Consider the following 12,402-nt stretch of genomic DNA (forward strand, 5'->3'; position numbering starts at 1 on the left):
ATTAATTAATTTTCCTTTAATTTATATACATGTAAAGGAATCAAGGGCAAAAAAACGGGAAGGATCTCCTCTCTGAAGCAAGACGGTGGAGCTCTTCAAAGAATAGAGCTGCGACACGGAGGCTGCAAGTTTTTTTTATTTTAAAAGATAAACAAGACTTCTATCGTTGCAAGTTGTTAATTAATTAACATTTAATTCATATACATGTTAAGGAATAAGGGGGGAAAGAATCTCAACTCTGAAGCCAGACGGAGGAAAACATCTCTCTCCTTTTACCGGTTTACTTGGTTCAATGGCCGGAAAAATGGCAGCCGATGCAGCAAGTATGGTCGGCAACGCAGCTCTAAATGGTGTTTTTCAAGGATTGGCTCAGGCACTAACCCCTATCATCCAGAAAAAACTCGGTCAATTCTGGGGTGTTGACAAAGAGCTTAAGAGATTGAAAAGATATCTCTTGGGAGTTCAACCGCTCCTCGATGATGCCGAAACTCGGCAGTTCACAGAGGAGTCTGTGCGATCTTGGGTAGGCGACCTTAGGGGGTTGACTTACGACATGGAGGACATCGTCGACGAGATGAACTACGAATTTCTTCGGTTGCAGTTGGGGAACAGAGATATATCTGCTGGAGAACAGGTACAAACCTTTTTCTCTTCTCTAAAACTGGATAAAGTATTCGGTGCAGTTGAAAATTATTCTTTTAATTATCAAATTGCATCCAAGATACATGAGGTCTTAGAGAGGTGGGATGAAGTTGTTGAATACGGGAATGCCCTTAATCTAAGAGAAGGTGTTGGTAGAAGAACACTCGGAGATATTCAAAAGAGAAGAGAAACTACTTCCTTTGTAGATAAAGATTGTGTGTTTGGACGGGAGAGTGAGAAGGAGAAGATAATATCGTTTTTGAAATCGGATGAATCTTCTGGGAGAGGTAACTTATCTGTGATTGGCATTGTTGGTATGGGGGGACTTGGTAAAACAACTCTTGCTAAGTTGGCTTACAATGATTCTGATCAATTCGATATGAAAGGGTGGGTTCATGTGTCTCATGACTTTGACCGTGTAAGAGTGACCAGATCGATAATTGAATCAATAGGATGTCTTAAAGAAGAGAAAACAGCATTGGACCCATTGCAATGTCGCCTCCAAGAGTTGGTAAAAGAAAAGAAGTTGTTATTGGTGCTAGACGATGCGTGGACAGAGAACTCTGAGGATTGGGAGACTCTTTTGGCGCCTTTAATTAAATCCGTCCAAAAAGGAAGCAAAATTATTGCAACAACCCGAAGTGAAGAAGTGTGCAGGAGCATGGGTTCACGTGATTACATTTACAGGTTAAAGGGGTTATCAGATAATGATTGTTGGACTATCGTTAAAGAAAAAGTGTTTAGTTATAGTGATAATGCAAATGAGCAAGCAAACTTAGAAAGATTACGGGTGAAAGTAGTGAAGAAGTGTCAAGGATTACCATTGGTTGCACACATGGTTGGTGGATTGTTAGGTACCGTCCGTGTTGATAAATGGGAGAGATTACTAGAAAGTGAAATCTGGGAGTTGCCAAAAACCAAGGATTACATACTCCCTGCATTGATGCTCAGCTATCTTTGTTTGGATCCATATCAAAAACGTTGTTTCACATATACTGCCACATGTTTCAAACATGATTATTTTAGTAAAGAGGAAATGATCCGCTTGTGGATGGCAGAGGGTTTTATTGGAGCTGATAAAAGTGATGAGATGGAAGAGATTGCAAATGATTACTTTGACAATTTAATTGCCAAACATTTTTTCCAATTCCTTAATTGTTTGACTGGACCTTACAGGTATAGGTGTTATGGGATGCATGACCTTATTCGTGAGCTTGCGGAGGTAATCATGAGGAATATTTCTTTTAGAATCCAAGGGGAGATTGGGACAAAAAGGCCTACTGAAGAGACTAGACATGTGTCATTGGCTAGCACAGTCGTGAACCAAATACTATTGGAAAAATTGGTAGAAGCCAAGAACTTACGTACACTTTCAATAAACAATGCAAGCATTGACGAGGTATTGAAGCAAATAGACCACAGTTTTGAACGCTTGCGTGTTCTAGATCTAAATGGATATTCGATGGGGAAAATTCCTGAGTCAACTGGTAATTTGAAACATCTACGACATCTTGATCTACATGAAAGCCATATAGAAAGTTTGCCAAATTCCATTTGTAGCCTCTATAATTTGCAAACACTAAATTTAAGTGGATGCATAAATTTGGTTGAGTTACCAGGAGGTATTGGAAGCCTCATTAATCTACGATATCTCATATTGAGGGAAACAATGTTACAAATGCTTCCCGATTCCTTATGTAAATTGAAGAAGTTAAGAGAGATTGAACTTTCATATTGTCATAAGTTTGTTGTATTACCATCAAACATTGGCGACCTGAATAACCTTCGTAGCCTCAATATGGAAGGAACGAGTGTAGAAAAGCTACCAGACTCCATTTGCATGTTGCACAATCTTCAATCACTATGTCTTTACAATTGCAATAACTTGGTAGAGCTACCAAAAGAGATGATTAATCTAATCAATCTACAATTCTTTGAAATAAAGGAAGAGCTCATTAAGATTTCATTGCTGCCAAGAATTGAAAGGTTCACTAATATTCGTCGACTGAGCAATTATTGTATCACAAACGAGATTGAAATAGGGCGGCTAAATCTCTTGATAAACCTTCAAAAAATACGGATAACCAACCTTGAGAATGTGGAAAGCGTGGAAGAGGCAAGGGTTGCTAATTTAAAGAACAAGCATCAACTTGTCAGATTGGTGATGGAATGGAGTGGGCCAGATTCTTCTAACTTATGGGATGGAAATGATGAGAAAGAAATACTTGAAGTTCTTGAACCTCCTCATGCTAATCTTAGACACCTAACTGTAAAGAACTACGGTGGTTTCAAGTTTCCAAGTTGGTTAGGGGACCCATCCTTCTCCAAATTGGTGGAGATAGAACTAATTGGTTGTAGGAAATGCAAATTACTTACATCGTTTGGTCAATTACGCTCTCTCAAAAAGTTGATCATAGTAGAAATGCAAGAACTTAAGCATGTAGGCCGTGAATCTTTTGGTAATGGAGCATTTCCATCATTGAAAATATTGCAGTTGAAGCATTTGCCTAATTTTGAGGGGCGATTTGAAGCAAAAGAAGTTGATTTCCCACGTCTCATAGATCTAGAAGTTAGGAATTGCCCAAAATTAAGAGAACTTCCCGTCACCCCCCTCACTTTGAAAACTCTTGGACTTTATGGACACGAAAAAACTCAGGAATATGAGAAGTTGAGTGGACAAAATTCTGAGGTTGGGAATTGCAATGAGATGATAATGTTGAAGTCTTTGAGTAATTTAACCTCACTTTCTTCTTTGAACATTTCTGGTTTTCGAAGAGTGAAGTTGTTGCCGAATGGATTTATTCAGTCTCTCATTAATATAAAGGACTTGGAAATTGAAAATTGTGATGAATTGTTGTCCTTTCCAGAAGGTCCTTCTACAACACTTTCGGGGTTACGCATCATCAACTGTCCAAATATGAGGTCATTAGGGAAGGGATTTCGAAATATGACTTGTTTGAAAAAGTTAGTAATCATGCGTTGTCCACGACTTGAGTCTTCTCCAGGGGAATTGACTGTTTTTTCATGTTTACGGTATTTTGAAGTGGTTGGTTGCAGCAAGACAACATTATCGAGTGTGTTGCCTCATCTCTCTACTCTTGAGCATCTGGTAATTAAGGAAATTGATGGGCTCCAATATCTCCTTCATGATTTGCTATTAAACTCAACCACCCTTAAATACTTGGAGATTGAACATTGCAGTGAACTTGCATCTTTGCCAAATCAGCTACCATCCTCCCTTACACAGTTGAGGATTGGACATTGCACTGAACTTGTATCTTTGCCAAATCAGCTACCATCCTCCCTTTCATGGTTGGCGATTGAACATTGCACTAAACTTGCATCTTTGCCAGATGAGCTACCATCATCACTTCAAGTATTTTCGATCTCTTACTGTGATAAAATTAAATCCCTACCAAATGGCCTATGCAACCTTACTTCTCTCACATACCTTTGGATCAAGGGTTGCCCTCTAGTTGAGTCCTTCCCTGATGATGGACTTCCTACTAGCCTTCGTTCATTGCTAATTATTGGTTGCCCCACTCTATCACAACGGTGCAAACAACAAGGAAGCAAAGAGTGGAGCATGATCAAGTGCTTACAAAATGTTCATCTGACATCGAAGTAATGGGGAGGCAGATTTATGAAAAGAGTTCAGAAATGCCTTCAGTAGTTCTTAAAGGTATTGATTTTTCTTTACATGTGCTGGTTGTTGTTTTTTTTTTTTTTTTTTTGTGTAATTGTCAATGAATAAATATAAACTTGTTTATGCTTTTAAAAAATTACAATAATAAAATTTACATTGATCACGTTTTTTATGTTATTGCTCACTCTGCGTCAATTACCTAAATATATATTGTTGGCTTCAACCATTTAAATTTGAATAGAGATGGAGATTTCCTATCAACTGTTTATCATCTATCTGGAGGAATATTGAGTTGAAACTTGAATATATCTTCTGGTCATGGTTTTCTTCTTGCTATAGTTAGACTGTGATCACCCAGTTAACCCACCATGGAATGATCTTTGATCCAATTGGTTACACTTTTAGCGTTGGGATGTTTAAATTGACTCAATCAGTGGTGGTTCTCCATACGGTACTGGAGTTTCTGCAGGGGATGGAAGAAAGGAGGCAGAATTAGCGCTTGCAGAACACCAGTGGAAATACATGGCTGTTGTTATCAAGAGGTTTCATAGTTGATATTCATGCTCTCCCGAAGGAAGAAGCGAGCCCTGTGTGGACAGAATTAGCCCTTGAAGAACACCAGGGGAAATACATTTGGCTGCAGTTGTCAAGAGGTTTCATAATTGATATTCATGCTCTCCCTCACAAAATTAGTCTCTTCCTGTTCGTTGTGGGTTTTGTTGCTGTTCTGATTAGCATCTCCATTCTATATTTCTCAGTGTACCGTGTTTTTTTGTCTTCCATTTGTTGTTTAGTTTTGTGTTTAGGTATAGAAGAGATTTGTATATGAAGTTCGAACGCTATCTTCAATACATTCAGGTTGTGATTTGTGTCTGGTCTATTTCATACCATTCAGACATCACAACCAGCTCGAATTTGATTTAAGGAATAGACTTATCATCCTCGAGGAGCATTTCAACAAAAATTTTGCATTTATACAGAGTCTCTTAACTCTTCACACCGAACCCACGAAGGGTAACTCTCCACCCGCCTGCTGTTGTGGGAACTGCACTTATCGAAATAATGAAAATAATACCATTATTTAACCAAAGGATTACAGGGTTGTTAGCGAAACTGAAACTGACAAGATTGATGATAGATGACTCGTGCTCAGGCAGATTTCTGTTTGGACGATGTTGAAGCCAGATAAGAGAGGGTCCTGTGTCCCACAAACACCAGGAATCCCACAGCCATCAATGTAGTGAACAGATCCAACTGTAAAAGAGAGAAACAAGAGTAAAGCTTGCTGAAATCTATAATAAGAAGAATTAGTTTGCGAGTACTAAAAATAAAAAACTATTGATGAGAACAAAGAAAAAAACATATAACACAAGTACAGCTGCAAGGTCAACGTGGAAGAGGATGGCAAATGTAGCTGGAAGGCTGGAGGTTGGGAAGTTCTTGATGTTCACTCCCAAGCGGATTAGCTGCATCAACATAGCCATATAGCAACAAAAGCAAACTACTGCTGTTTCTTCTTATCTCCAATGTTCCAGTACTTGAACCTCCTATAGGAATTAAATATGGTAAAATGTAAAACGAACTAACAACGAATGAGAAAAAGAGTGGTCCGTTAGCTAAAAGAATAGTCCATTGGCACAGAAAACTTCATCTGCTCCTCAAGCAGCTAATAGCCAGCAACAATTTATCAAAGCAGTAAGTGTAAGCCTGCCTGATCGAAGCTTCCTCCCCCTTCACTTCTTCTCCTCTTCTAACTCAAAATTTCTTTAATTTCTTCTTTTCTATCATTTAGATTCATCTAAGTTCACCTTTTAGAAAGCATAAGGTAGAAGAAGACCATTATAAGTTTGGCATCTCCAACTGTTAGCTGGGAATTGATTCTTGCTGCAAGAGCTTGTTAAGGTAGAATCCATCCCCTCTTTATAGTCTTTTTGTTTGTTTTAGTCGTGGGCACTTTTTCTTTTCTCCTCTTGTTCAAAGAGTTAATGTACCCTTTCTGTTCTTGCTCATCATAACGAAAAAACAAGAAACAAGAATTTTTCAAGGAAATTAATCAAGTATAGTAGTTGCTTGTCATCTTCCTGGTCGTCAAGTCTGGATCAAGGGACCAAGCTGCCAGGAATCTTCCCACCCTTCAATTATATTACATGCAATGAAAAAAAAATAGTTTAAACTCCAAATAGTATTTTTATTTATTTAAACCTATTTACCTGATTACGTTCGTGATGCATCTCTTCAAAGAATAAACAAGACTTTTTGGTTGTTTGCTAATTTACGTCTTAGAACAAAAAAGGGGAATCTAGAAGAAGACCATTATAAGTTACCATTGTGGCATCTCCAACTGTCAGCTCAACAGGAATTGCAGTGCTGGACAGTGACACGGAGACGGTGGAGCTCTTCACGGAGCGACGACACGGAGACTGCAAGTTTTTTGTTAAAGAAAAAACAAAAACTTGTCGGGTCACTGCATGCCAGTTGTCCCCCCAGCAACCTACCCGTTTCTTTAATCTAACTGGAAATTAAGAAGACTCCTCTACTCCAGCAATTCATTCTTCTTCCTTCATCCTGTATCAAGTGGTGACCAAACTATAGGCAAAATGCTCGAAAGATAGAATTCGCCCTTTTGAAACTGTTTACTTGTAGAAGAGGAAACTTCGCCGTTCCAGCATTGATGGATACCAGGAAGCTTCGTCGTTCAAGCATTGATGGATACCAGAAAACTTCGTCTTCCAGGTCGTCAAGTCTCGATCAAGTGACCAAGCTGCCAGGAATCTTCCCATCCTTCAATTATTTTACACGCGATGAAAAAAGGTCTACTCTAAATAGTATTTTTATTAATTTAAGCCTATTTACTTGATTACGTTCGTGATGCATCTCTTCAAAGAATAGAACTGCGACAAGGAGGCTGCAAGTTTTTTTTATTTTAAAAGATAAACAAGACTTCTGTCGTTGCAAGTTGTTAATTAATTAACATTTAATTAATATATACATATTAAGGAATCAAGGGGAAAGCAAGGAAAGGATCTCCACTCTGAAGCCAGACGGAGGAAAACATCTTTCTATCTTTTTACCGGTGTCCTTGGTTCAATGGCCGGAAAAATGGCAGCCGATGCAGCAAGTATGGTCGGCGACGCAGCTCTAAATGGTGTTTTTCAAGGATTGGCTCAGGCACTCACCCCTATCATCCAGAAAAAGCTAGGTCAATTCTGGGGTGTTGACAAAGAGCTTAAGAGGTTGAAAAGATATCTCCTGGGAGTTCAACCTCTCCTCAATGATGCTGAAACTCGGCAGTTCACAGAGGAGTCTGTGCGATCTTGGGTGGACGACCTTAGGGGGTTGACTTACGACATGGAGGACATCGTCGACGAGATGAACTACGAACTTCTTCGGTTGCAGTTGGAGAACAGAGATAAATCTGATGAAGAAACCTTATTCTCTTCTCTGAAATTGGATAAAGTATTCGGTGCAGTTGAAAATTGTTCTTTTAATTATCATATTGCATCCAAGATAAACGAGGTCTTAGAGAGGTGGGATGAAATTGTTGAATACGGGAATGCCCTTAATCTGAGAGAAGGTGTTGGTGGAAGAACACTGGGAGATATTCAGAAGAGAAGAGAAACTACTTCTTTTGTAGATAAAGATCGTGTGTTCGGACGAGAGAGTGAAAAGGAGGAAATAATATCGTTTTTGAAATTGGATAAATCTTCTGGGAGAGGTAACTTATCTGTGATTGGCATTGTTGGTATGGGGGGACTTGGTAAAACAACTCTTGCTAAGTTGGCTTACAATGATTCTGATCAATTCGATACGAAAGCGTGAGTTCATGTGTCTCATGACTTTGACCTTGTAAGAGTGACCAGATCAATAATTGAATCAATAGGATGTCTTAAAGAAGAGAAAAGAGCCTTGGACCCATTGCAATGCTGCCTCCAAGAGTTGGTAAAAGAAAAGAAGTTGTTATTGGTGTTAGACGATGCGTGGACAGAGAACTCTGAGGATTGGGAGACTCTTTTGGCGCCTTTAATTAGATCCGTCCAAAAAGGAAGCAAAATTATTGCAACAACACGAAGTGAAGAAGTGTGCAGGAGCATGGGTTCACGTGATTACATTTACAGGTTAAAGGGGTTATCAGATGATGATTGTTGGACTATTGTTAAAGAAAAGGTGCTTGGTTATAGTGATAATGTTAATGAGCAAGCAAACTTGGAAAGAATACAGGTGAAAGTAGTGAAGAAGTGTCAGGGATTACCATTGGTAGCAAATGTGGTTGGTGGATTGTTAGGTACTGTCCATGTTGATAAATGGGACAAATTACTAGAAAGTGAAATCTGGGAGTTGCCAAAAACCAAGGATTATATACTCCCTGCATTGATGCTCAGCTATCTCTGTTTGGATCCACATCAAAAACGTTGCTTCACATATACTGCCACATGTATCGTAAGGGTTTATTTTAGTAAGGAGGAAATGATCCGCTTTTGGATGGCAGAGGGTTTTATTGAAGCTAATAAAAATGATGAGATGGAAGACATTGCAAATGATTACTTTGACAATTTGGTTGCCAAACATTTTTTCCAAGTCATTGATGGTTATGGTTGTCATTACAACTATAGGTATTATGGGATGCATGACCTTATTCGTGAGCTTGCGGAGGTAATCATGAGGAATATTTCTTTCAGAATCCAAGGGGAGATTGGGACAAAAAGGCCTACTGAAGAGACTAGACATGTGTCACTGGCTGGCAAAGTCGTGAACCAAATACTATTGGAAAAATTGGTTGAAGCAAAGAGCTTACGTACACTTTCAATATACAATGGAAACATTGACAAAGTATTGAATCAAATAGACCACAGTTTTGAACGCTTGCGTGTTCTATATCTAAAGGGAAATTTGATGGGTGAAATTCCCGTGTCAACTGGTAATTTGAAACATCTACGACATCTTGGTCTAGATGCAAACCGTATAGAAAGCTTGCCAGATTCCATATGTAGCCTCTATAATTTGCAAACACTAAATTTAAGTGAATGCATAAATTTGGTTGAGTTACCGGGAGGTATTGGAAGCCTCATTAATCTACGATATCTCATATTGAGTTACACAATGTTACAGATGCTTCCAGATTCCTTATGTAAATTGAAGAAGTTAAGAGAGATTGATCTTTCATATTGTCGTAAGTTTGTTGTGTTACCATCAAATATTGGTGACCTGAATAACCTTCGTGGCCTCAATATAGAAGGAACGATCGTAGAAAAGCTACCGGACTCCATTTGCAGGTTGTACAATCTTCAACCACTATATCTTCTGAGGTGCAATAACTTGACAGAGCTACCAAAAGAGATGAGTAATCTAATCAATCTACAATCCTTTGAAATAGAGGAAGAACTCATGAAGACTTCTTTGCTACCAATAATTGAAAGGTTTACTAATATTCGTAAACTGAGAAATTATGGTATCACAAACGAGATTGGAATAGGGCGGTTAAACCCCTTGATAAACCTTCACGAAATGCAGATAACCAACCTTGAGAATGTGGAAAGCGTGGAAGAGGCAAGGGTGGCTAATTTAAAGAACAAGCATCAACTTGTCACTTTGATGTTGGAATGGAGTAGGACTGATTCTTCTAACTTATGGGATGGAAATGATGAGAAAGAAATACTTGAAGCTCTTGAACCTTCTCATGTTAATCTTAGACACCTAACTGTAAAGAACTACGGTGGTTTCAAGTTTCCAAGTTGGCTAGGGGACCCATCCTTCTCCAAATTGATGGAGATAGTACTAATTGGTAGCAGAAAATGCAAATTGCTTACATCGCTTGGTCAATTGCGCTCTCTCAAAAAATTGTTCATAGTAAAAATGCAAGAACTTAACCATGTTGGCCGTGAATTTTTTGGCAATGGAGCATTTCCATCATTACAAATATTGCACTTGTATCATTTGCTTAATTTGGAGGGGCAGTTTGAAGCAAAAGAAGTTGATTTTCCACGTCTCATAGAACTGCAAGTTGGGAACTGCCCGAAACTAAGAGAACTTCCCATCACCCCCCTCACTTTGAAAACTCTCGTACTTTATGGATACAAAAAAACTCGGGAATGTGAGAACTTGAGTGGACAAGATTCAGAGGTTGGGCATTACAATGAGATGATAATGTTGAAGTCTTTGAGTAATTTAACCTCACTTTCCTCTTTGAACATTTTTGGTTTTCGAAGAGTGAAGTTGTTGCCAAATGGATTTATTCAATCTCTCATTAACATAAAGAACTTGGAAATTGAAAATTGTGATGAATTGTTGTCCTTGCCAGAAGGTCCTTCTACAACACTTTCGAGGTTAATCATCATCAACTGTCCAAATATGAGGTCATTAGGGAAGGGATTTCAAAATATGACTTGTTTGGAAAGTTTAAAAATCAGGCATTGTCCACGACTTGAGTTTTCTCCAGGGGAATTGACTATTTTTTCATATCTACATTATTTTGAAATGGTTGGTTGCAGCAAGAGAACATTATCAAGTGTGTTGCCTCATCTCTCTACTCTTAAGCATCTGGTAATAAAGGAAATTGATGGGCTCCAATATCTCTCTCATGATTTGCTATTAAACTTGACCACCCTTAAATACTTGGAGATTAAACATTGCAGTGAACTTGCATCTTTGCCAAATGAGCTACCATCCTCCCTTAAACAATTGACAATTCGACATTGCACTGAACTCGCATCTTTGCCAGATGAGCTACCTTTGTCACTTGAAGATTTATCTGTATCCAACTGTGATAAAATCAAATCCCTGCCCAAAGGCCTGTGCAACCTTACTTCTCTCAAAACCCTTCGGATACAAGATTGCCCTCTAGTTGAGTCCTTCCCTGATGATGGACTTCCTGCTGGCCTTCTTTGTTTGAGAATTTGTGATTACCCAATTCTAATACAACGGTGCCGACAACAAGGAAACAAAGAGTGGAGCATGATAAAGTGCATAGAAGATGTTTATCTGCAATTGGAGTAATGGGGAGGCAGATTTTATGAAAAGAGTCCAAAAGCGCCTTCAATAGTTCTTCAAGGTATTGATTTTTCTTTACATGTGCTGATTGTTTTATTTGTGTAATTGTCAATCAATAAAAATAAACATGTTTATGCTTTTAAAAAATAAAAATAATAAAATTTACATAGATCATGTTTATTTATATTGTTGCACACTCTGCGTCAATTACCTAAATATATTGTTGGCTTCAACCATTTATATTTCAATAGAGATGGAGATTAACAAAATGTTTATCATCTATTTTGGAGGCATATTGAGCTAAAACTTGAATATATATTCTAGGCATGGTTTTCTTCTTTCTATACTTGGACTGCGATCACCCAGTTAACCCACCATAGTTAACCCACCATGGACTGATTTTTATTCCAATTGCATACACTTTTGGCGTTGGGATGTTCAAAATGGAGTCAATCAGGGATGGTTCTCCATACGGTGCTGGTTGTTTTTTTTTTTTTGTTGTTGTTGTTGTAATTGTCAATGATTAAAAATAAACTTGTTTATGCTTTTAAAATTTTACAATAATAAAATTTACATTGATCACGTTTTTTATGTTATTGCTCACTCTGCGTCAATTACCTAAATATATATTGTTGGCTTCAACCATTTAAATTTGAATAGAGATGGAGATTTCCTATCAACTGTTTATCATCCATCTGGAGGCATATTGAGTTGAAACTTTAATATATCTTCTGGTCATGGTTTTCTTCTTGCTATAGTTGGACTGTGATCACCCAGTTAACCCACCATGGAATGATCTTTGATCCAATTGGTTACACTTTAAATTGACTCAATCAGTGGTGGTTCTCCATACGGTACTGGAGTTTTTGTAGGGGATGGAAGAAAGGAGGCAGAATTAGCGCTTGTGGAACACCAGTGGAAATACATGGCTGTTGTTATCAAGAGGTTTCATAGTTGTTATTCATGCTCTCCTGAAGGAAGAAGCGAGCCCTGTGAGGACAGAATTAGCCCTTGAAGAACACCAGGGGAAATACATTTGGCTGCAGTTGTCAAGAGGTTTCATAATTGATATTCATGCTCTCCCTCACAAAATTAGTCTCTTCCTGTTCGTTGTGGGTTTTGTTGCTGTT

The 12,402-nt window shown here is 38.3% G+C and overlaps 1 protein-coding gene across 1 annotated transcript; it reads left to right on the forward strand.

Moving 5' to 3' along the window:
- Window positions 1-304: 304 nt before the first annotated feature.
- LOC137948405 (uncharacterized) lies at window positions 305-11,278 on the forward strand. Its single transcript, XM_068794493.1, is given in 3 exon segments — window positions 305-4,018; window positions 7,271-10,638; window positions 10,774-11,278. Coding segments are annotated over 3 exon segments (7,587 nt in total).
- Window positions 11,279-12,402: the final 1,124 nt, after the last annotated feature.

This window comes from Aristolochia californica, unplaced genomic scaffold, assembly GCF_029961685.1.
Source record: "Aristolochia californica isolate CCGP_79_NKW_82.1479 unplaced genomic scaffold, dmAriCali1.0.hap1 SCAF_13, whole genome shotgun sequence".
Taxonomy (NCBI): Eukaryota; Viridiplantae; Streptophyta; class Magnoliopsida; order Piperales; family Aristolochiaceae; genus Aristolochia; species Aristolochia californica.